A 24,975-nucleotide genomic window follows, 5' to 3' on the forward strand; every position below is an offset into this window, starting at 1 on the left:
GCTCGTGGTTCAACTGCGTAGACCAACAAGTTGGACCAGGAGCAAAAAACTTTGTCCTTGGTCCAACTAGTTGGACTACGGGCAACATTGTATGGGCATTCGACCTACTGATTGGTTTAGTACAATCACCGTCAATATTAATAATGTTACTGGTTCTGAACTAACTACAATTGTTCTCTAGGATGATCCCTGTGACAGTTCATAAAAAATCGCACGATATAATCTTGGTAATAACGTGCACTGTTTAATGTATTTTATGAATTATTTTTGTACGCATCGCTTTTAAGTGAAAATATATGGTGCGTGCAGTCACTGAAGAGCGTCGCAGCTGGCTTTAAAACACAACGTCATATCTACTTTGGAATGGCGACTGATCAGGCCAGCAAACTTGATCTAGGGTGAAATAAGACTATAAATTCTAAGTATTCCAGTTACCAACCTAGCCTGCACCCTGCACATAGCGAAAGGGGCTCTGGCCGCACTTTAAACAATATTCCCAAGGAGGGTTGACGTCAGCCAGGCGGCCGGTCATAAAACACCATGCCAAATCCGTTTACGACGTGTATTCACGTGTTGTGTCGACCCCACCTAGCGGACAGGAAGAAGAAGAAGGTGATTCGTTGCGCCAACTTTTGTAATAAGTTGTCATGGTAGTCTATATTTTTTTTATTTTGCCTTAAAATTATTTTTGTTAACAATTTCGAGAAACATTTAAAACAATTATTTTTATGCTAAAACTATAGCAATGAGTGTCGCTGCCCCTCGACCCGCGCAATGAAACCAATTTATTAAGTATTGACTCCTAAGAATTGGTTTAAGGCGTACTAAAGTTTAGTGCAAGTGGACATAAGGATCTCGATTCTAATTCAAATAATCTCAGTACAGAGTACTAAAAAAATCGACCTGAAAAGTACGTGGAAGTACGTCTATTTGCTAAGTTTTATTGAAATACGAGTATCTCCTAGTTCGCCACTATACAGGACTTGACACTGGAGGTAATAAAAATCGGTTCTCGCTACTCAAAGTATATAGAGAGAAAAACGCCTTGAATCGGAGAAATAGCAAAATCAACCATTAAAATTTATATAAATGAGTCTTCGTGCGTGAACAGGCGGCACCCTTAGAGGTGGATGATTTTCTTCAAAATGACATGGGACCACTATGGAAGTACCCCCTTTCCAAGAAAAAAGATACATGAAAATCGGTTCACAAATACAGTTATCGCGTAACGTACATACAAAAAAAATCGAATTGATAACCTCCTCCTTTTTTGAAGTCGGTTAAAAATGAAATCATAATAATTATATTTTTCGTTTCTGTGTTATTTGTGGCTATCCGTCTTAGTATTACAAGAAGTATCAAAGTTGAAAGAAACCTACATACATACATACCGAAATAAGAAGTTAAGAAAATAAAAATAAGGAATTCAAATAGACCTTTCGCTCTCGATTCTCGATCAGTCTGTTGCGTTTATTCATTTATTTCATGCAGACTAGACTTGGTTGCTTTACGATAATGCCCCAACTATGGATAAATATCATTGGTAAAAACTCAATATTATCTTCACTCATTCCCTATATAAATAGACTGTCACGTCTGTCCAAAGTACTACGGTTCCGATACTCTTTGACAAAATTCAACACAAAACAAAAAACTATCACTATTGATAGTGTTTTATTTGGAACATGTAGTTGCTGTGAATGTTCTTGTGTAATATTGAAGTCGATGGGCATATGAGATTTGTCAACTTATGTCTTGGGGTGACGGAAGCAGTGGCGATGCTTCTAAGGCTAAACTCAGTCGAAGTGACGCGAAATGGTTTTCGCCTATAGCATAGTCATCACTATTTTCCCATTAGTAAGGTTGTGTTATGCAAATACGGAGACGCGCTTGGTTGCAGTGGAGCGGCTTCGAACGTCGCCAGACGTTATAGTTGAAAAACAGGACACGACGCGACGCTTCGACTCTGTAATTTGATATTATAAATATAGATTTACATGTAACACGGGTTGCCGGGTTCGGGTTAACATAGTTTTGGATGCACAAAACCATTGACCTAGTAGGTCAATGCACACAACCTAAGAAATTAATTATTGAAATTAATAGTTCCATATTTTTGTTCGTGAATTACCTCGCTTTGGATCAAAGCAAGCAAGATCAAATATAAATTGAATTTCGTTCAGCTGCAGGGTGGCATAGTGTAAAGAAAATAATATTAACAACTTTCGCTTTTGCAATGCATTTAATTTATATTATACAACTTCACAACGCACTTACAAATATAAGAGCAAATTGGCAAAAAAATGATTTATTTAATATAAATTACTTACTTGTACATAACAAAGTATTATTGCTATTATAGGGTTTCGAACAGGGATGGAAATTATCAAGATGTTTATTTTCACTGATAACTATCGTGATAATTATCTGAGAATTATATATTTCCGATAATTATCCACGCCGACTCCAGCTTTGTCTCAATGTTTGTTTGACGAAAAATGACAAACAGTAATAAAATTAAATAAACACGGAGAAATCTTTGGGACATCGATTTGTTCTTTAGACTTTTTTTAAATTGACATTTGACCCGATTGGATACGTCTCTGATACAAACACACATATAATTAATTTGATTAATTTCACGATAATTATCAACCACTTCGAACCCTGATTTAAACCGTAGATAGAACGCTTCACGCAGCAAACAACAATTAGATCCAAAATGTTTAATTATAACTAAAATTATAACATATACTTAATTAATGTCGAATACAAGATTTAAAAAGTGATTAAATTATGATTATGCGTATGTACGTATAATCATATGCAAATATGTATGTACCCAATGTACATACCTATGCCATAGGTAATGTACCTATATGCTTTTTTCATTTAGTAAACATTTACTTACATGCCTAGGTATGTAGCTAAATATTTTATGCAAGTCGAGGTTAATCGTTATTAAATTATAAGTACTTATCATATCGAGTTCTTAGGTTTTCGCGTTTGTTACACATAGGAAATGAAACTTTTTTATAATTTAAATAGTCACGTAGTCAACCGTGACCATGGGACCTGTAAAGGGCCCGAAACGTCGGTTTGTTTGAAAAACAAATATACGCGATTTAAATCCGGAAAAATAGTTTCATTTCCTGTACTTATCATTATAATACTTTTACAATTAATAACTAACATTATTAATATCAATAAAATAAACATTTATTTTTTATTTTTTATTAATTCACCAACAATTGCTTACACTAAAAATATAAATAGGGGAGTACAAAACATTGCTTAATGCTAAGTGCATTATTATTAATTAAACATAACCATTTTTTTAATTTAATTTTTCTTTGTAGTCATAGATTATATTATTACTGGCGGGGTGTACATCTGTCATCACTGGTAGATTCAGTAATGATTACTTTTGCATCATCCTTAACGAGATGGCCTTTTACGTAGACTTGCGTGATGTTGCAGTCATTTCCAGAATACAAAAAACGTTGCACTAAGCTCTCGTCATAATTTGCGGCGTTTCGGTCAAGGCTATTGTTGTAAACGTCGATTGGACCTTCTGGCGCATATATATCGATTACGAGTGCGTCAAATTCTTTTCCTACTTCCAGGCTCCCTACTTTATGGGCCAAATTGAGCACTGAAAACATAGTTTATTGGCTTAATATTTCGCAAACGAAACTAAATACTGTCGTAACTCAAAATTGTGGAATTGAGAAAACACGATTTGAAAATGCAAAGAAAAATTGCTGAATGGATATTATTGCGAATAATGTTATTTTTTTAGCCTTTGGAGTGGAAATCCTTCCTAGGCCCGTGGGATTCCAGTGCCCTTCATCTGCACAAAATTTTATCTAAAAAATTAATCGACAGTCTGACAGCTACCTTGCCCAACGCATTAGCACAGCAATACAAAGGGGGAACGCTGCCAGCATCTTGGGCACCTTGCCGCGCGGACCCAATTTTATTCATATGATTTAAAAATCCTAATTTTACTTTCTAGTATTTAAGCTTTTATTGCCTTTTTTAACTTACCTGTATGTTATTATTTTTAATTAATTTCATTGAAGGTCAGGACGTTACACCACCATATTACATTTTTTTTTGTAAAATTACTCCATTAGTTTTGTTATAATTATTAATATAAATATCTAACACTTAGAAAAAATTCCTTCGATCCGGCCTGATTTGAACCAACGTCTTCCAGAAAACCGTGCTAGACACTATGTCAACTAAGCCAAGGAACGTACCAGCGGACATTACTAATTTTTTTATGTGCTTGGCTGATCTTTGTTTTTTTTTTATTTGTAAGTCAATGTTTTTAACGACACTTTTTGCGCTGTAGCTGTGAGAAGTCTATTTCACCCAATAACTGAGTGGAAAATAACAATATTTTTATTTATACATAATATTTAGTTATTCATTTATAAACGAGAATATATATTATTGGTTTCATTCAACATTTTTTTAGCCGTCTTCAAAAAAAGGAGGAGGTTCTCAATTCGATACTCGTATGTTACGCGATAACTCTTTTTTTATTAAATTTGTGAATCGATTTTGATGGTTTTTTGTTTGTTGGGAAGACGGTACCTCAGCATTGGTCCCATTTACATTTGAAGGAAATATGCCACCTCTAAGGGTGGTAAACTAGGAGATGAATGGGGAAATAAACGGTTCGCACACTTTTCGGTAACCGATATCAATAAAACTTGGGAAATAGATGTAGTTCGGTTTTTTTTTTCAATAAAAAAGTTAATACAATTTCAAATCGTGTTTTTTTTCCACAATTCCGGGAAAGGAATTCCACAATTTTGAGTTACGACAGTATTTGGTTTCACGTACGATTTAGAGATTCAAAGAATAAAATTAAAAAACTAAACATTATTGCGATTAAAAAGAGACCATTCGCCTGTTTGTTCATGGACCTTACCTCTCGCTCCTCCGAGAGTGCCAAGATAGAACGCCTCTTTCCAGCTAATGCCACGGTTCTCGCTATTTTGTAACTCCAAGTGCGTGGATACATCCATGGCGCGACGTATGGCATCCAGGATAGACACACTGTTACCCCCGCATCCATCTGAAATTTGAGTGGCTATTATCTTCTTTATCCACATGTTCAACTTATTCCCTTAACGCTGTAACTTGGGACTTTTCAAGGCGAGAGTGAATAGGCATTTTTTAGACTGTGGCGTAGCATCGATTTCTGTCACCCGGGGCCAACCTTAAATTTGCTACCTCCTCTATTTTCACGATTACAAAAGTTGGTTCGGGAATTTATTTTCGAATTTTAAGTTAAAAAATAATAATTTTGATTAGTGAGGCCTCGGCCGCGCTCACCGCCGCACTATGGGAAATTTAGGTCAGTTACGGATCAAAAATCTGTAACTTTTTTGTTTTTCGAGATACACCTTTCAATTTTTTGATATACATAGTGGGAATTACGACGCTTTTAAACGCATATACATTTTTATTTAACTACCCGTAATTGAGAGACAAAAAAATGTGCAAAATCATAAATCTCTCTCTGGTGAAATACCCAATTATTTTTTTTAAGTGGAAATGCTATGTTACAGTGATTCTTTATTCATAAAATACATTAAATGTAATTATACATCTTACTTAAAATTATATAAAATAAAAAATAAAAAAACGAGGCAAGAATAAATGTGAAAGCTTAGAATAATAACGCATAGAAACCTAGTCCGCACCTAGGGGATGACCGGTTTCGCGCACTTTCCGGTAACCGATTACTGTTTTTTTTATTAACTAGTTATCAATTAAATTAAATTATGTCTTAAATTTAAATATTTACGTATGATTTACGTTCATAAAATGAAGTATGAAAGTTTGAAGTACAATGGGCGAATAGTGTGCGACAAAGTTACCTGAGCCAAGTCCAACTTTAAGGTTGTGGTCAAGCAACTTGCGGACGGGGCAGAGTCCAGCGTGCAAGCGAGTGTTGGCTGCGGGACAATGGGCAATGCCCACCTCACGTAGCTTTAGCAGTTCAATATCAGGGTCCTTCAAATGTACTGCGTGTGCCAGGACACACTGCAATATACAAACACATATATAGGTACTTGTACACTTAAGAGAGTCCCTGCTAAGTCACTATACTTGTCGTCGCGGAATCGCATTAAAATTGTAATACAAACGATAAAGATGTTTAGCGTTTGACATCGGCTCGTACGATGCGGTTTTTTTTACTGCGAATTTCAGATCGCAATTGCACTCAACTGACGAGACGGCTGAATTGAGACGCTGACGCCCGAACAGACGTGTTAATGAAGGCTTAGGCTCAATTTATGTATATTATGTAAAGAAGGAGGCAAACGAGCAGACGAGCCACTTAATGGGAGGTGGTCACCCATGGACGTTTGCAACATCAGATGAGCTGCCAAAGCGTTGCCAGCAAGCAGTTGCTTTTTGAAGAACCCCATGTCATAACGCAAAGGAAATACTTCAGGAGGAAGATCAATCCACATCTTGCATGTTCGAGGAAATATTGCGGCGGAACGAAATGGAAGCGAATTTTAGTAACGATGTTGTACTTAACAATGAATAGTAATGAACTTTAAGGTCAATTATGCAACGTACAAACTAGATACGAGCTAAAAATTACGTCTCGCGTCTTCCGCGGAATTCTCGCGCATGCTCAAGATTTCCGCAGCTGCAGTCGGCGACAGTTGGCGAATCCGCGTGAAGTGGCGCGAAGGCAGGCGCAGTGTGATGTCAAACGTGGACGAAATACTACAGCCTCAAGCCTCGAGCATTCCAGCGACTGCGCGCACCTTCTCGTGCAGTGAGGCGGAATTTGACCCTTCCATTCCATTCCGTTCCGCCGCAATGTAAATTGAGCCTTAAGCGTTCTACACACCGGCGCGGCGCGGGCGGCTGCGCGCATACGCGCTTTGTTGCCTGTGTGACGTCATAGAGTTTATTTTGCAATATGGAGTGGAATAATAAAGAAACTCTTACGTTAATAAATCTGAATCGATCGCTTGCATCTACCGTCGTTTAGTTTCCACCACGGGAAAGTTTAGTTTCAAACGTGCCTTAGGCGCGATATTAAAACCGAAATTACACTTTAGACGCTGATTACTAAAAATATCGAAATAACCGGGAAACAATTTTGAATTCCCGGTTCTCTCATTATCGCAAAAGAATAGGGAATTCCCGGTACTGACCCTGTACTCTCGTTCGCCCTCCGACATCCCACAGTTTTGTATTCTCAGTAGGGATCCAGTCAGTGACAATGACTCCACAACCTGCTCCTATTAAATTGAATGTTATAGTCGATGTTCCAAGGTTAAACGTCAATAACAGTGTAAAACGAATTACACTCGTCAATGCCGTGGCGCCAACAAAGATTTCTGAATTTTGAACGATACAGAGCCAACGACGTCAAACTCTGGTTATGGCGCGCTTGTTGCTGTATCGCCGGGTTCGGTGTGTAGACAGCCTTAATGCCACAAGTGTTACAAAACATGATTACTCAAGCCGATTCCGCGTTGATAAATGTAAAGAAACTCCCTACCTCCATCGAATCGCGAATTGGATTCGTGACAATCGTTTTCGGTTCTATCCATAATAAATTATTATGGATATTACAGTACATATTATTTTGAATACCCGTGCATATCGTGGGAGAGACATGCGTTTATGAGCAAATTCTAATGCGCGATTTCAACACAGAACAGGAGTTTCGTAACAACATAATCTAATACACAATAGCCAATACTGCTTTTTCCACGACTCGCCTGCCTCACCTTATCGTTCCACCTATGCGAATCAAATGCACACGACCAATCATCGGAAAATGTAAAATGTAATGGGAGTGCAATGGCAACACAACTGCGGATGTTTGTACACGGCAGATGTACCAAAACTTAAAATTCAATGCAACCTAGAGACTAAACTTATTATATTACACAAGGTACGAAGTCAAGAGCACGTTAATCTTGAACTTCAAGATAAATACAACTCAATGCCGCTTGCAATAAGAACAGTTCAAAAGTGTCAAGCATGATGCGCTATTGACTGTACCTGCGGTTATCTTGGCAGTAGGCATCCGATTATCCAACCACTAAGTAATCTTCAACATTTTGTTTGTCTCACAAAAAGGAAAAAATCCTATATTTTAAATTTTGCATATTTTTTTGGTTGCTACAAAAGTCTGATGTTTCAAAATTGATGGACATAACCATTGACCTATTATAGGTCATCACATAATCTTTAAAATATATATTATTGACTACTTAGGTACATAATTGTAAGTATGTAACTTTGTGACTGTGATGTTAAATTTTAAAATATCAATTTCGTTTAGTAAAATATTAAATTCATACCAAGCATTAACTAATTCTCTTACTTACGTCATTATTTTTAAGATTATACAATACAAGCAAGCGAGCCATCGTATTTAGTTAGGCGTGTCTTGTAGACTATATAATGTAGTAATTAGACGCAGAGGCAATAGCGATTAAAAAAAAATGAGGTTCAAACATTGCCTGTTTATTTATTAGGCACAATTAAATCTATGTTCCATGTAACAGACGTGTGATTATTTTCAGCTGGTGACGTAGGTACTCATGGTAATAAGGATACAAAAAAAACCATAATTGTATTTACGCCAAAAAGGTTTGGTATGTACGCATTTCGCATACATAACGTGCGCAGACAATAGGAAATATTATTTATATCGGGAATAAATTAATTTTTTTAGTATGTTGTTTTGCTTGTGGTTAGTAAGATTAATTTGCGAATAGGATCACCAGCTTAGTAAAAAAGAGAAAGGGTATGAGTGTTACTGTTTCGGGGTTCTATGTAGGTACACTGTTGAGTCATGTAATGGCGCATTTACACCGGGTCGTCTTCGACAGATTAATTCGGCTACAAACTACCGTCATCAGACGACTCATTATTTTCACCGGGTGGCTGGCCGCCATCGACAGGCAAGCGAAGCTCGCATAACGGCTTGGTGTAAATGTTCCATAACTTACCTTTCATTCGGCTGAATTTGTTGTTTTTAGGAACATTTTCACCTATTTACTGTTTATATAGCATGATGGTACAAGCCAGTTAGTTAAATGAACTATAGATTATTATTTAAAACAACTAAAAGGTTACTGTAAACTTGATTAGGCAGTGATTAATAATTGATAATCTAAAATGGAATATCTAAGTCATTCTAAATTATGCAAGGCAAGGAGTACTTTAAAAATGCTTTAAACAAACGTTGTACCTTTTTATTAACCAACCGCAAGGAAGTAAGTTAATTTTCGTGTACCTAAACCTAAGTCCAGCCTAAAAGTCTAGGCCTTTGATGACCGAGGAGTTGTCAGCTTGTCAGAATCTCCATATTGTCCTAGGATACAATAATTACACTTTTAAAAGAAAATAAAAGAAATTAAAGTACAAGGTAAAATGTCGTTAATCTACAAAAAAAAAATCCATTTTAGGGTGCTTCGCTAAAGAGGACTCACTCAATTGTAAGAACAATAACATTGAAAAATATAGGTATTACAATTTTTGTTAAACGTATACATACCTTACTGGTAAGAATACCAAACTTATCGAAAAATGCAGCGTAGTGCTGGCAGTCTGGATGTGACCTAAGCACTTCACGAGCTTCGCACGCATATTGCAAGATGTAGCTCTGAAACAAATTCATTTAAGTGTGCGGGAACTATTAAGTTAGCCTAGACTCGTATATGAAAGTAGATGTGCAAAAACTTACATGGAAGTTGATATTATATTGGCTTGCAATGTTTGCAAGGCCAGCCATCAACTCACTGTCGCTACTGACGGCGAATCGTGGGGCAACGAAGGGCTGCACCAGATCGTTCTGAAATATATTTAGATTATCTAGTGATGGCACGAACAAGTCGTATGCGCCTGGTGGTAAACATCACGCCTACCAGTAAAGGTGGCTTTAAATTGCGGTAACCAGACAACGCGACGCTGTGATGCATAAAAACGAGCAATGCATCATATTACATTATATTTATATATAACTTTATCTCCTACGAGACAAAATGTTGTTCTTTAAACAAAAAAATTAAAAAACGCAAACGGCAACGTGCGCCCTTTTTGAAAAATGCAATCTATTATCAGAGAACTATGGAACGTCTACTGTACCTTTTTTTATAAGAAAATTAGTGCACATTGACCTCCATCTCACCTGTAGGAAAGCGACGATGAGGTCGACAGCTCACTTAATAAAGTACCTATACGTTTCTTTAAATGCAAAATAACAAAAGACTAGAGCGTACGTTCCTAAACTTTTAGGCTTACTGCCCACTTAGGTAAGTAAAAAAAAATTCACCCACCACCCACCACCACCAATACAAATTGTTGAAAACACGTAGTTTATAAGTTAACTTAACTTAAAAAATCAGAAGGAAAAAAGAGGTCTGTTCCACTACGTTCAACTATAAGTTCAATTAGTTGAATTAATCGGACACAAATATTCCAATAAGTTCAACTAGGTACAACTTTTCAAAAAGTTGAACTTATTGGACGAAATTCATCCTGTTAGTTCAACTTCCAATTATTTAAATAATTTCAAAATCAGGTTTTTTTTCAAATGCGGTAGTACATCCTGGACAATATCAAAACCCCCAACTGCTTCCGAGGCCCCAAGTTTCCCCCTAGGACCATTCAGCGCCCACTGGGGTAGGGACCACTTTGGGAAACTATGGATTAGAGTGAAGCCGCGCCATGACGTGCTACGCATCTTCTAATTATTTTTGTGTTTAAAGAAATTTGAATCTTGTATTGTAGAAGATAAAGTTTACGATGCATATCGCTGGTTTTAATGCATCGCAGCGTAGCGTCGCCTTTTTGGACAATTTGAGGTGACATTAAAAGTTGCAGTGCCACTCAGAGCTTTGTAAATCGCAAACATCCGACTAGCACTGCCATTGCGCCTGTCACACATAAAGTTGACAAGTCCCATGTGGCGTTCACATTAATGCTTGGTAGTTGAAATAGTAAGGATGGCAGTCCTTTCCGGGACAAACTCTTTCACAAAGAACTCTACTCAAACGTAAATATATATAAGAGCCTAAACCTCATTAGACAACAAAATATAATGTTTAATCTCTAAACATTTAAAAATAACTTACGCCCAAAGCAAGAACTTTCTCAATGAAGTCTTTAGTATCGTCCAGTTCTTTATGAATGTCATTGAAGTAATTGTGACGATTTTCTGTATTCTCATTCACTTTTCCAATAAAAGCACGCTGTCTTAACTGAACAAGTAGCCTGACTAGCTCCATAGTTTTATCGACATGAAGACTACCATAGTATATGGCAGTCGTAGTCCCGTAGCGCACCAATTTATGCTGAAAGAATAAGTAAAAAGATGCGAAATCGTATTTTGTGGTACAACTGTGATAATACCACACAACTTTAGTCATAGAAAAAAAACTATATATGTATGTATGTAAACATATTTGTGCACAATTTAATTTTGCAAACGTATAAAAGCTTAACTAGGAGGAGGAGGCCTCTGTCAGCAGTGGACGCCTAGTGGATATGCTTATTTATGTTTACAAAGTAATACAGTGTGTGCCTAATATCGTACATGTGCGCCGATCGTAAAATCGGCGGCGAAGATTAATTATTTTGCGACCAGCGGCTGCGGCGACTAATGATTTGTCTATCAGCGGCGGCGACGTTTATTGATTTTTCGACTAAAGCCGGTGGCGGTGTCTAATCATTTTTGAAACTAGCGCGGCGGCGGCGTACAATGATTTTTGACCAACGGTGGTTGCGTCTAATTGTTTTTCGACAAGCGTCGGCGCCGTCTAATGATTTTTCGACCAGTAGCGGCGGCAACTAATGATTTTTCAAACCAACGCGGTAGCGTTTAATGATTTTTCGATCAGTGGCGCGGCGACTAATGATTTTACGACTGGCAGCAGCGACTTGATCATAGTACGTACAGCGGAGCATGCATAATTTTTAAATGTTGAAAAAAACAGGAAAACGTTGTTTAAATACCTACTCTCTACCTCCATTGAAATACATATTGCCGAACCTAGATTAAACGCGAATATCCAAGCAATTGCTGATTGGTGACAAAACACGGCTTAGTGCATAATTCCGCCAAGAGCGTTTCCGCAAATGTGTGCGTCAAGTGATAGGGTTACCCAACACTTCCTTGAACTATTATTTATTTTCTGGTCTAACGAGCAAAGTGACTTTGTAAGAGCAACTTGGTACTTGGTGCAACGGGCTGGTATCCGCAACTCGGCGACAAAGCGCCTATTTTGTTTTTTTGTAAGAGCAAACGCATGTATTGTATAGGTAAATAATATGATCATAAGGTATACTAGTTATTTTATGTACTAATACTAAAAATAACCGTAATTTACACCAGTTAAGTTAAATAAAGTGAAATAAGTAACAAAAGACTTAACATAATAATAATTGAATAACCATAGTGTTATTCACGTATAAGTTATATAAGTCTAATTTAGCTATAAATTATCTACAATAAAATATTTTCTTTCAAATGTCTTATCTTTGAATAATCGGTTAAGAAATGGCATTACACTGACAATTGGACATCTAATAAAAATTTCTTTTAATGAAAGAAACTCTCTTCATCCCATTTATATAGATGAATAAACAGTAAAGTATGTTTGTAATTTTGTAATACATAAACCAAAAATACAAAACGGCGAATGGCTCGCTGACAGTCTTGGTGCCGTTCCGTCAATGTGACAGTCAATATGAGGGGCGCGGTGTAGTACCGTAAAGCTAGGGCGGGGGGCGGAGTTTCACCTTTCTCGTTACTTCTTTATGCTCTAGCACAAGCGTTAAATTATTAGTAATAATGGCTATGGTACTATTACTTTTGTATTTTATTTAATGTTTAAATGTAAATTAATAGTCAGGGTTTTAGGTACCATTGCTAAAATCAACTTAAATACATAATGTTTGTAAATTTTATAATAAAAATATACATTTTATGTGCACGGAAATATGGCATTGAAATATTGTAAATAAATAACAAAGAAACTAATTGTACTTCATTAAAATTAAACAATTTTCGCCACGCTGACTTTTCGCCGAGGCTGAGGAGCGGGAAAATGTCGGCGACAGAGACGCATTTTTTCTGGTTGAATTATTAAACTATTGTGACCCATTGTTTCAAGAGACCTAGATACAGGGGCACCTTGGTTTAGGCTTTTGACTCTCACAATTTTGATTATGAACTCTTTAGTTCTTGTGAGAGAAATAAATAAACTTTATTGTAATTTACCCATTTATTATATTTATGCGGTAGGTTATATTAGGCTTGTGTAGTCGCCAGTATCACGGCAATAAAATAGATTACTCAGAAGAAAAGGTAAACAAGAGGAAAGGAAAGGGAATTAAAAGGGCTGGAACAAAAATAAACAATATGAAAATAGTTACAGCAGTATAAAGCGCACTCTTACTACGCATTAACAAACAGTCCAGACACTTACCCCAAAAGGGTCTTTATACATACAAGTTTTAAAACAGTTAGTTAGGTTGAGTTTACGTGATGGATCCATAAGCACATCCTCACTCTTCAAGAATTTGTTGACAGTGGGGAGACGGAAAGAAGAAAAGTGAGCATGACGAGGCAAAAGAATGATTCAAAATTTGGAAAATAAATGGTCAGGAACTAGAGAAAAGGGCGATAAAAAGGTAGGATGACGATGCGACCTTTTTCACCACTCTCAGGCTCTCCCTCCACCATCTGCCACGGCAAAGAGGGGAACGTGCTGTTGCGCATTATCCGATCCCTTTAATTTCGAGTGTCCGGGCAGGCCACCGACCTTGGATTTTCCCAGGAAAAAAAAGCTGTACCTATGCCGTATGTACACATATCAGTACAGAGTGATACTATATGTGTAGGTACATATATTGACTATGACCTCGTCACGTCTAGACTTGGCAGATGAAGATCAATGATTTCGGTATGACGCCACTGATGACTCTGTTGAGTCTAGGCGTTGATTGTATACTTACAAATTTCCAATGTACTTACCACCATTTTAGCGTAAGTGCTGCTGGTATAAAACGGATACTCATATTGCCTTTTTGGGCGGTATGTTTTTACCTTCTTGTTTTGGTATGAAGGAGGTTTAGGGTACTGTGAGCCGTGTGGGTGGCAGTCGACAAAGCCTGGCATCAGGAATTGATGATCCAGTAATTCTATTCTCCGAATGCCAGCAATAACGCTCTGTTCTTTTAACATTGTACAATCTGATTCTCCTTTATGCGTGATCTATAATTACAAAATTATATTTTATTTAAATGATACTACTATATTAGATAGGTACATTACGGACACAAGCTCAGAAAGTTTAGCGAAAACAGAATCGAATATTCAAGTTTCAAATTTCCTCCCAAATTTTTTTACGAGCTAACACTGTCTCATTGAAAAATGGTCTGCGTCGGGAATATTTTCACTAAGTTTTCACGCGATGAGTTTCGATGATTTCATCGGACGAATCGCTTAAAGGTGCCTACAAATTCGCTCGACATCGTCGATCGTTAATGTCAATCGACAATGTGTTTACAGATTTGCTCGACATTATCAATCGTTAATGTCGATTGGGTACCTACAGATTTGCTCGATACTGTCGATCGATATGATGTGTTTTGAGAAAGAAATTTTGCCGCATGTTTATTTGTATTTACAAGTCAATATTGAGCAAATCTGTAAGCCCCTCAAAAGACGACGTTTATGGATAGCATCCGAGTACCGTTGGTATAATGAATTTAATTTACCAATTCCATTTTACCAACATGATTTTGATCGCAAGCTTTTTCACTTTGAGAGGGTATGTAGTGTCAATTCCCTTACGAGATCAAAGTAGCTTTAATGCCGAATGGTGTACTACCAGATGTGCCAGAAGTGTTTTCTGTTGTAAGTAATAAGCGACCGAACACGGGGCTCCGGGAGCTACTGCTTCACCATATGAAAACGAGCCCGCGCACACGGCACTCAAAATCTTCCTGGACAGTATATCTGTTAACATTTTGGGTGACCTTACACCCCTGATTTGGCACCGTGTGACTTTTATGTGTACATCGTGTAATTTCTATATCCTAAAATAAAAAATCAACTCAAAGGCATGAAGTTCTCATCGCAAGAAAGATGCACTAGAAGCGTTCGAAGAGGCCGTAAAAAAGTGTCCGAGGCGGTAAGAAAAAGTGTTGGCGAAAATTAGTTATGACGATGAATAAAACTGCTGGAGTGTTCTTTAAAAGATTTAATAAAAAAGTTATACCCATAAAACATTTTTAGTATCGCAAAAGTTTCTGAGTGTCCCACACGTATTGGTAATGATAAATTAACAAAAAACAATAATAACACTCTCTCTCAAATCTTTGGAAGCTCTCAGGTCCATTATATAGTTTGATAGTCCAACTGAAGTGTTTATTATTTCATGTTCCATTATAAATAGTTGCGTTATTGAAAGTAGGTACATAATGAATTAAATTTTGCAATATTGTATTTGAGTTGAATGAGCACACAAAGCTGTCTAATGTGTTGTATTTTTTTTTACAAAACAAATAACACAAAACTCTTGCATGAACCAACCTTAACAATTTAAACAACAAACACTTATAAATATATCTGCCTAAAACTACGAAAAGAAAAATTCCCCAAGGTTTAGCTGTATGGTTTTAAGCCTTTAACTTTTCCTTAACGGAAATATGTTTACAATCTATTATAATTTCACATATTCTCCAACTGCCCTACGCTCAAAGCATAGAAGCCAAAAAAAAAACAGGAGTACAAGTAAAAAAATGCCACTTAATAATTTTATCGATATCATTATTGACAACTTTCACAGCACATATATATGGTCCCATGGGGATTCCTTTAATTCTCTGTGTCTCATAAGGGGTTATCATATTACAACACGGTTTTTTAATTATGAACTAAAATATGAATCGCAAGAAGGTCCATGATTAAGCGAAGAATAATTGTTATATTAACGACCTTTTAGATCGATAATTCAATATTCGCAAAACGTTCGTATGGCTCGAAATATTTTCTATCCAATCGACAAATTGAATCAATGTGATCGTCGTGAAAACAATATGCTAAAATAGAAAACTAGCAATGAATACAAAAAACATACTTATACATGTAGTGTAAATTCCATCCTTGACTACCGACTGGATGGAACAGTTTTATTTACAAGCGCATGGCGACTTATTTCGTGGAGCACTTGACGCGGTGAATTCGATAGTGATAATTTTTATTGTATGGTGGTATATTACCTGCCTCATTGGCCGACCGGTTATAATGCCGGTCTGCCACGCAGAAGTCCCAGATTCGATTCCCGGGCCGGGAGAAATATTTGTACGGCCTATATTTATTTCCCTCGTGAGTTTGGGTGTAATTTGTGGTTCTCTATGTGTGTGTCTATGGTACCCGCGACACAGGGTCTCGCTAGTGCGGGGACTATGTTGTGTGTGCGTTGTTAAAAAAAAATTTTTCTTGACAGAGGAGGCAGCTTATCGATGGCAACTTCCGTGTTGTATGCTTTAGGGGCCCAAGTAATTTGTCTCGCTATATGGCATTGCCCTTCCCCCGTTCATCCCTAAACCCACAAATTTTAAATCAACTCTACATTATGTCAATTTCCCGTTTATCATTGTTCGTTGTCATTATATAACTAGCATATCAACATCAACAAAATAGTATACTACATAAGTTCCTTTCAAAAGAACTCAAGTAAGTGAACGTTCAAAATCTAATACGAAACCTTGTACTTTCTCACATAGTAGGTGCGGTTAACCCACTATACTCGTTTAAAGGGTTTCAAGCATTCGGGCCCCTCTCATCGCACTACCACCTCTACTATCTTTCGTAAGACTTTACTCACGCCATCTAGCGAATGATGCAAAAATTGACAAGACGGTAGATGTTAAATGAGTACTTTCTGAAAAAAATCTTTTTTTAAAGTTTGCGGTTAGCGTTTCAGCCACTTACAAAGTCTTGGACTTCGTTGCGGTTACACACGGTGGCTTTTGCTGCACGTCTATAGCAATTCAGTCGCTAATCGTCTACCTTTAGGCTGCAAACTGGACGACAGTGACAGGCGGCGCAGCGGCGCGGCGGCAGCGACTAGATAAAAATGCCTAGGTTCGCGCTATTTTCGACGACACCAGCGCGGATAGAAAGGGTTAGAAAGACCTGGTGGTCTATGGAACAGCAAATATAATATCTCCCTAATATTTAAATATATTTTGTTATTTTACGTATCTCAAGGTCAGGTATAATTATTCTGCTGGAGATATTCGTTCATAATTGAAGTCGGATTCTAATTCTGGCTTGATATTTTCAAGACTTTTGTTAAACGTCGTCAGAGTTCTCGCGTAATTATGAAACTTATCCAAATTTTGTCTTTGATCGTTGTAATTTCGGTCAAACTCTCCTTTTTGTTTACTTTATTTGTAGTACGAGTTATGTCTTCTTTTGCCCTTAATAACTCTTATTTAATAAAAGAACTATAAAAAAGATCATGTCGTAGTATCAACATCGCGCACACATTCTTGTCACGTTACTTCACCTCAGCAAAACGAGCAATCGAATCGCGCTGGATGGTGTCGAGAACAAGGCAGTTTCACGCGCCGCGCGCCGCCACTCGCTGGTCGCTGTCGTCCAGTTGCAGTCTTACTTATACACACGCGCGATTTAAACAGCGATAACAAACGATGCAAGTTTTTAATAATTCAACATAAGCAACTGCATCGATGCAATTGCGCGCTTGCATCGATGCAGTTGCACGTGCAACCGCTTCCAAATCGTAAGTTTGTTCACAAACGCGCGTTTGTGAACACACTTGCGATGAGAAAAGTTTTGCGACACTAAAAATGTTTTATGGGTATAGAATAGAACGTTGCTAGTGCACCTTTTTTGCGATGAGAACTTTAACCTTTTGAGTTGATTTTTTATTTTAGGACATACACTATAGGAAGTTACACCGTGCCAAATCAAGGCTGTAAGGAGGGTCACTCAAAGTTTGAACAGGTGTAACTCGTTATCATATGGTGAAGCAGTAGCCCCCGGAGCCCCGTGTTCGGTCGGTTGTTACTCACAGCAGTGAATACTTCTGGCACATCTGGTAGTACACCATTCGGCATTAATGCTACTTTGATCTCGTAAAGGAATTGACACCAAATACCCACTCAAAGTGAAAAAGCTAGCGATCCAAATCTTTATATTGTCATTTTGGTAAAACGGTAATGGTAAATTAAATTCATTATACAAATGGTACACGGATGCTATCCATAAACGTCTACTGAAGTCTTTTAATGTGCCTACAGATTTGCTCGAGATTGTCGATCGAAAATGTCGATGAGGTGCCATTGATTTACTCGATACTGTCGATCGATATGGTGTGTCTTGGGACAGAAATTTTCACGCATGTTTACTTGTAAAGATGCAAGTACATACATATATATGTATGTATAGTGTTTACAAGTAAAGATGCGGCAAACTTTCTGTCTCAAAACATCATATCGAACGACAAAATCGAGCTAATCTGAATGCACCCTATAGACGTTATCGATCGATATAATATTTTGAGACAGTAATATTGCCGCATCTTTACTTGCAAAGCTGCAATTACATGCACTGCACTGTACTGTACACAATATAATATCTGCATGTACTTCCAGCTTTACAAGAAACATGTGGCAAAATTTCTGTCTCAAAACACATCATATCGATCGACAGTATCGAGCAAATCTGTAGGCATCCAATCGACAATGTCGAGCAAATCTGTAGAAACCCGATCGACGATGTCGAGCAAATTTGTAGGCACCTTTAAGTGATTCGTCCGGTTTTAGGCGCCGGTCACTGTCGTCCAGTTTGCAGCCTTACTTAAACACACGCGCGATTTAAACAGCGATACCAACGCGATGCAAGTTTTTAATAATTCAACATAACCGACTGCATCGATACAATTGCGCGCTTGCATCGATGCTGTTGCGCGTTTCCTTCAATGTAGTTGCGCGTTTACATCGAAGCAGTTGCATGTGCAACCGCTTCTAAATCGCAAGTGTGTTCACAGACGCGCGTTTGTGCCGCTGCCAAAAGTCGCAGTGAGCAATCGCTTTAAATCGGAGTAATTTACACCGTTCGAAGTGCGTCGATATATGATGAAGTTGTGATTCATTATACATAGACTATGTATTTGGCAGGTTAACAGGAAAAAAATTTATCGCAAGTGCTAGTAGGTACCTATATTCCAAGATATTATGTAGTGTCTATAGCATAGAATCTATTTATCTTCTTTGAGATTATAGTGGAGTCATGCAATAAAAACTAGTAAATAGTACCGTAATATATTTACCACTGACTACTTTTCTAAACTGTTATTATTTGTATTAGCTAAAGTTACCGCGAAGGAACACTTCGCATCACTCATGGAAGAATGGCATAAGTAAAGTTACGTCAAAGATGTTCATTGCTCCAATAAATACAAAAAATATAACCGACATCCTCTCCAACTCTTGTAACTCTTATCTACAATATTAGTTGCTAGAGTTACAAGAATTGGAGAGGATGTGAGTTATACTTTTCTGTATCTAATGGAGCAATAAACGTTTTTGACGTAACTCCACTTACGCCCTCGGTGAGGGCACAGACACCTGTAGTGAGGAGTGAGAATTTAATAGATTTGACACCCCTGCATACTAAAAAGATATATACGTGTAGCTCAAGACTACCCAATATTACGAGCAATATACTCGTACACATCAGCGTAAAAAGAAATTAAAATCTTCTAAAGTAATAAAAATCATATTATATTTCTTTATTTACAGTCACGAAAAACAAAGAACAATAGGTACACTACACCTATGTCTATAGTATAGCACAGCCTGGCCGGGCCGAGCTAGCCAGACAGGTACTCTGTTGAGGTATATACATTTTGCTATAGATGTGTATGTATGCACATGCGCCGAATGCAGTCTAGAATATTGATTTTCCGCTGACCTATAGATACCTAGGTACCCCTATTATATGAGCTAAATGGATTTGTAAAAAGATGCAAAAACACGAATACAATGTATAATAATGCTTCTTACCTGGCCTTTCTGCACAATCACAAAACCACGAGTTATTTGAAATTTGTTTAAGTTGGTCGATGTTGCTAAAGCTCCGATAATTATGAATTTGCGATCCATTTTTGTGGGCGTAATTTGTAAATGGCACTATTACTTCCCAATTGCTTTCCAATGAGCTAACTATATAATACTTTACGCATAAATCATTGACTCATACACTTTTTAATAATGAAACTGAAGATATAACAAAATTGAAAATAGTTGAAACAGGTAGTTCACCGCGCTCCGCTATTTTCAGACTGTTCCAGACTACCCTTCTTTTTTTTTCAGCCTTAGACTCGGTGTTGCTAGATCCAATTAAAAAAAATATAAATGCCCTACTCTTAAATATGGCTGTTCGTTGTGGGTGTTTGTTATTATTTGGAGAAATAACAAATTGTCGTAAGACAAACATGCAGATACTGACAAATATGGTCGCCTACACATGGAGTCAGATAACAATTTAAAATAATGAATAAATGACCTTAGGGTTTATTAGTGAATTTGCCTATTTAATCCCTTTGATGTGCGTCGGGAAACCAACAGGCGCGCTTTAATGCGTGTTTGGAGTTTGCTGCATAAAATATGTCGAATAGGCAAACAGGGCAAATACTTTGTCATACATACTATACTTACACATTCTGATTGTTTGCCAAATATACTAAACACAAATATAATAATGTGTGTGTGACAATTACAGGGAACACAAAACCCCGCGCGCTTGTCGGTTTCTTAACATACAACAGATACCCAATAGCGAATACAAATGTCCATGTGAAGCAGTATTTGAGTCAGAAGTTACGTTTCGTTACCAGAAAAGTTACATAATTTCGTTTTTTTAACAAAACAGTCTAAGTATTAACGATATATTATATTTATACAAGTATCATTAAAAAGCCGGTGTTGCGCTTGGGAAACATTATGTTCTAAACAGGAATTACTTAATTTCATCTCGTTTGCGCCATTTCTCGTTTACTTTACTGTCTAATACTTCGTGCGTTCGTAAAGTATTTACAATAACAAATAGGATTGAATTAAAAAAATCAATGTCCTCGTAAGTTACGAAAAGTGCCACAAAAACAAAAGTTACTTAAATATTACGCGACAAGATCAAAAGTTACTAAAAATGTTAGGATAGAAAATAAGTTCTTGTAGCGCGACTATAGCGCTCGCATCCTATTTAGACGCGACTGTATCTCTGAATTAGAGTTTACGGCGCTGTACTAGTCAATATTATAATATTGCTGATATTCTTTGGTTGCACCCCTTTTGCATATCCGAAATGTCTATCCTAAGGTTGCCTGGAAGAAATTGCTACATAGCAATAAGGCCGCCTGTTGCACATTGACTTACTACTACTATTATACTTAAGCTATTGTATTGTAATTTTATGTGCAATAAAGAATATTTCATTCATTCATTCATTCAATATCTGTTACAACAGCCTTCAGAGTTTACTAACACCGTTCTACCGATTTAGGCGCTAGTATTCGCCGTTGTAGACTTTTCGGTTTAACAATTGTGGTATTGACGCGCTATTGTAAGTTTTTAGAAGTAAAGTTGCTTTAGAATTCTCAAATATAACGGCCTAAGCGCTACTTTAGAAATATATTTCTCTGCTGTAGATATAGCGTTCCAAAGGATGTCGTAAAATCTATTTAACAGTTCCAGGCGTTAGAAACATACTATATACAACCTAAAGCGTTTTAAAGGAAGCTAATAAATCCATTCAAACACTTCTAATTTCAAAAGCCCGTTTCGGCAAAAGTTTTGGCTCATCTCGAAAGACCCATACGCTCGATTGCCGCTTTGTTTTGGGATCGTAACTATAAATCCATGTTTCGTCACCTGTTACTATGTGCCACACCAAATTTGACGCTTCTTCGTTGAATCTGGTAAGCATGGCATTGCACTAAGTAACGCGACCCGATTTTTGAGCCTCAGTCAAATTGTGTAGGAGCCACCGAGAGCACAGCTTTTTCACACCTAAGCGTTTGTGTACTATTGATTGTATTTGACTCATGATTATGCCTTAAGATGCCCGAATGTCATGGTATGTCACATGCCTGTCTTTTTTGATCATACGGTGCACATCATCGATATTTTTGTTGTTCACAGCAGTGGACTATCACGTGGCGACTATCACAAAATTCGTCACTGAGATTCACACGACCGCGTTTGAATTCTGCAAACCAGCTATAAATAGTCATCTTGCATGGTGCTTCATCGCCAAAAGCAGTTTGAAGCCAAACGAAACTCCGCTGAGCTGTTAAATTACACTTAAAGTCGTAGAAAATCATACTACGAAAATTTTCACGAGTTAAATCCTTGGCGATGTAGACAACCAATTTCTAAAATGACGCCACAATGTAAAAACAAGTGACAGTCAGATGAAACAAACTGTATTCTACAGCCAAAGAGTTCCATTTTCAAATGTTGTAATTACTTTTTAAGTATTGTTTATGTAAGTAGCCAGTTCCGGAAAATTATAGTGCGCCCTATGTAATTAGATATATTCACTACCTACGTAATATTTATCGGCAACACGAATAGAAAATTCGCGAAGTCATGACGTCTCATTATATTGATATAATAACTGTATTTTTTATACATACATATATTACTCTGTAGTAAATAAATGAAGAAAACGATAATTGAATGAGTCTCAGACATACGTTTTTTTACTTACTTCGTTTCATCATTACAGCCGTCATTTTGGAACCAATGGAATTCCCTCAGCTCTTCAGACACGTCTTCCATTAAATTAGGCAGATCAATTTGTAGGAACTCCAAATAACTTTGGCCAGTAAGAGTCTCCGGTAGTTCAAATGGTCCTATTATTTTTCCATTTAATATTCCCGTCCAATAATTTATTTTAAATTAGTGCTGTGATCGGTCTTCCCGCATAAGATGGGGGTTTTGCAGTTGCCAGCTATGAAGGCTGTGTAAATTTAAGTAGCCATCTCTTTTAAGTGGTGATTCATCGCTCCATAGAATTTTGTTAAAAAACTGGGGGTCTTCCTCTATCTTGGCCAGCATTTGTCGGCAAAAACGCAATCTTAAATTGTAATCTCTGGGTAGGAGTTTGCACGCGTGTGACATGGTATGGATAAAATTTATGTTTCTTTAAAATACCATGCACAGTCGATTTTTCAATTCCCGTGCGTCGTTCTATTGCTCTCGTCGACGTGGAAAGATCTTGCCGAATTTCTTCAAGAACCATCTCTTCATATTCATCACGAGGTGCTCTTCCACCACCAACACCACTACCAGGCATTCTTCCTTCTGTGTAACATTGGTGGACTCTTATAAATACGGCATTAGATGGGTGACGTGCTTTAGGGTATCTTTCGCTGTAAAGAGCTTCAGCTGTTCTTGAGCTGGTACCGCATTCCCCATAAATAATATGCATATTTGAATATTTTTGTGGCGTATACTGAGTACGTGGCATTTTATTCACAGACACAAAACACCTGTTCAGTCCAGAAACAAGCCAAGTCGTCGCAAATATCACCAAACAAACAAAGTCCAAATCAGTAAGCAAAACTATAGTCCAGTAAAATAGCCAGTTCGTATTTGAACACTGATTGAAAGCAAATCGCAAAGGAACAGAAAACACGTGCAAAACCGAACAAATCGAATGATGCACTAAATCCTTTTCGTTTTTTTTTTACATTTGCTGTTAATTGTCACTCTTTGCCTCTGGTCCAACTCTGACCATTCTTATCATATGAACAAAAGACAGGCGGAATGTGGCTATCGTGCAGGTGGCAAATAACGGTCACACGTGGTACTTTAAAGACAACAATTGAAAAATTACTTTGATTGGATTTTTGCATAATTTTGCTGTACATAAGTTTTAAATAAAGTTTTATTAATGCCTAATATTATTTTTTATAAAAACTCAATAGTCAAGAAAAATTCAGGATAAGAAATGTTCCAATTTTGCAAACATAGTTTTTTAGTAAAATTTACTCCGTTTGCACATTAATAGCAATAATTTCATATTTACATTAGATACAATGAGAAATGATACAATTTTGGAATCCTCATTAAACCTATATTATTTTAAAGTACTTGGCCACACAGGTTTTCATACTTTTTTTTTTATACAGAAGGCGCGTAAACTTCGTAAAAAATATTTTTTTTCTCTGAAAAATGAAGTTCAACTTTTTTTAAAATGTACATTACTTAGTCATACCATTTACTGCTTATCTAAGGACACAGTTAACGTAGAATATTATGACACCAAAAAACCAAATAAATTCATTCATTTGTAGTCATAGTGCACAAAAACCTAAAATAAGGTAAAAATAATTAACTTTTAAGAAAAAAAAACTTTCCTTAGGTACTACATGGGATAGATTTTTTTTTGGAACAGTCTTAAGCTGTGCTATAAGCCATTTCAGTATGATACATGCATTACCGGACACCCTGTATAATTATATTGATTTTAAAATACAAATAGGTAATTATTATTACACAAAAACATTGAAGATTTATTTTGTTTATTATACAAAAACCTTCTAATTACACTTAGATTAATTTCTGATTATTTTCCGATTGTATATTGTAGACATATTGTAGATAAAAGTTTGACTATAGTTTATAATAGAATTCTTAACCAGTTCATTGACAGTAACAACGTTTAAACTAAAATGAAATATCGCACACGAAACAAATACTGTCGAACAAATACTGTAAAATAATTTTCAAGCTTGTGGAAGTGAGATAACACAATTCGAAAATTAAAAAAAATACTCCACCCGTTTCGCTACATGGATTTCAAAAAATCAATTACGGGTTTTACTGTGCGTTTTCTGTGTAAAGCTGAAACGG

The 24,975-nt window shown here is 36.8% G+C and overlaps 1 protein-coding gene across 1 annotated transcript; it reads right to left on the reverse strand.

Annotated features, from left to right (window-relative positions):
• Positions 1–3,247: 3,247 nt before the first annotated feature.
• On the reverse strand, positions 3,248–20,378 carry LOC113239389 (guanine deaminase-like). The gene is made up of 8 exons (XM_026476375.1): positions 20,119–20,378; positions 14,048–14,287; positions 11,145–11,363; positions 9,755–9,862; positions 9,566–9,673; positions 5,901–6,066; positions 4,946–5,092; positions 3,248–3,655 (listed from the first exon to the last, which is right to left on the reverse strand). Exons 1-8 carry the CDS (start codon positions 20,215–20,217, stop codon positions 3,375–3,377), a joined length of 1,368 nt encoding a protein of 455 aa, XP_026332160.1. The 5' UTR covers positions 20,218–20,378; the 3' UTR covers positions 3,248–3,374.
• Between the last annotated feature and the right edge of the window lie 4,597 nt (positions 20,379–24,975).

The sequence above is a fragment of the Hyposmocoma kahamanoa genome, unplaced genomic scaffold (assembly GCF_003589595.1).
Source record: "Hyposmocoma kahamanoa isolate Upper Pololo Valley unplaced genomic scaffold, ASM358959v1 99879, whole genome shotgun sequence".
In the NCBI taxonomy this organism is placed as follows: Eukaryota; Metazoa; Arthropoda; class Insecta; order Lepidoptera; family Cosmopterigidae; genus Hyposmocoma; species Hyposmocoma kahamanoa.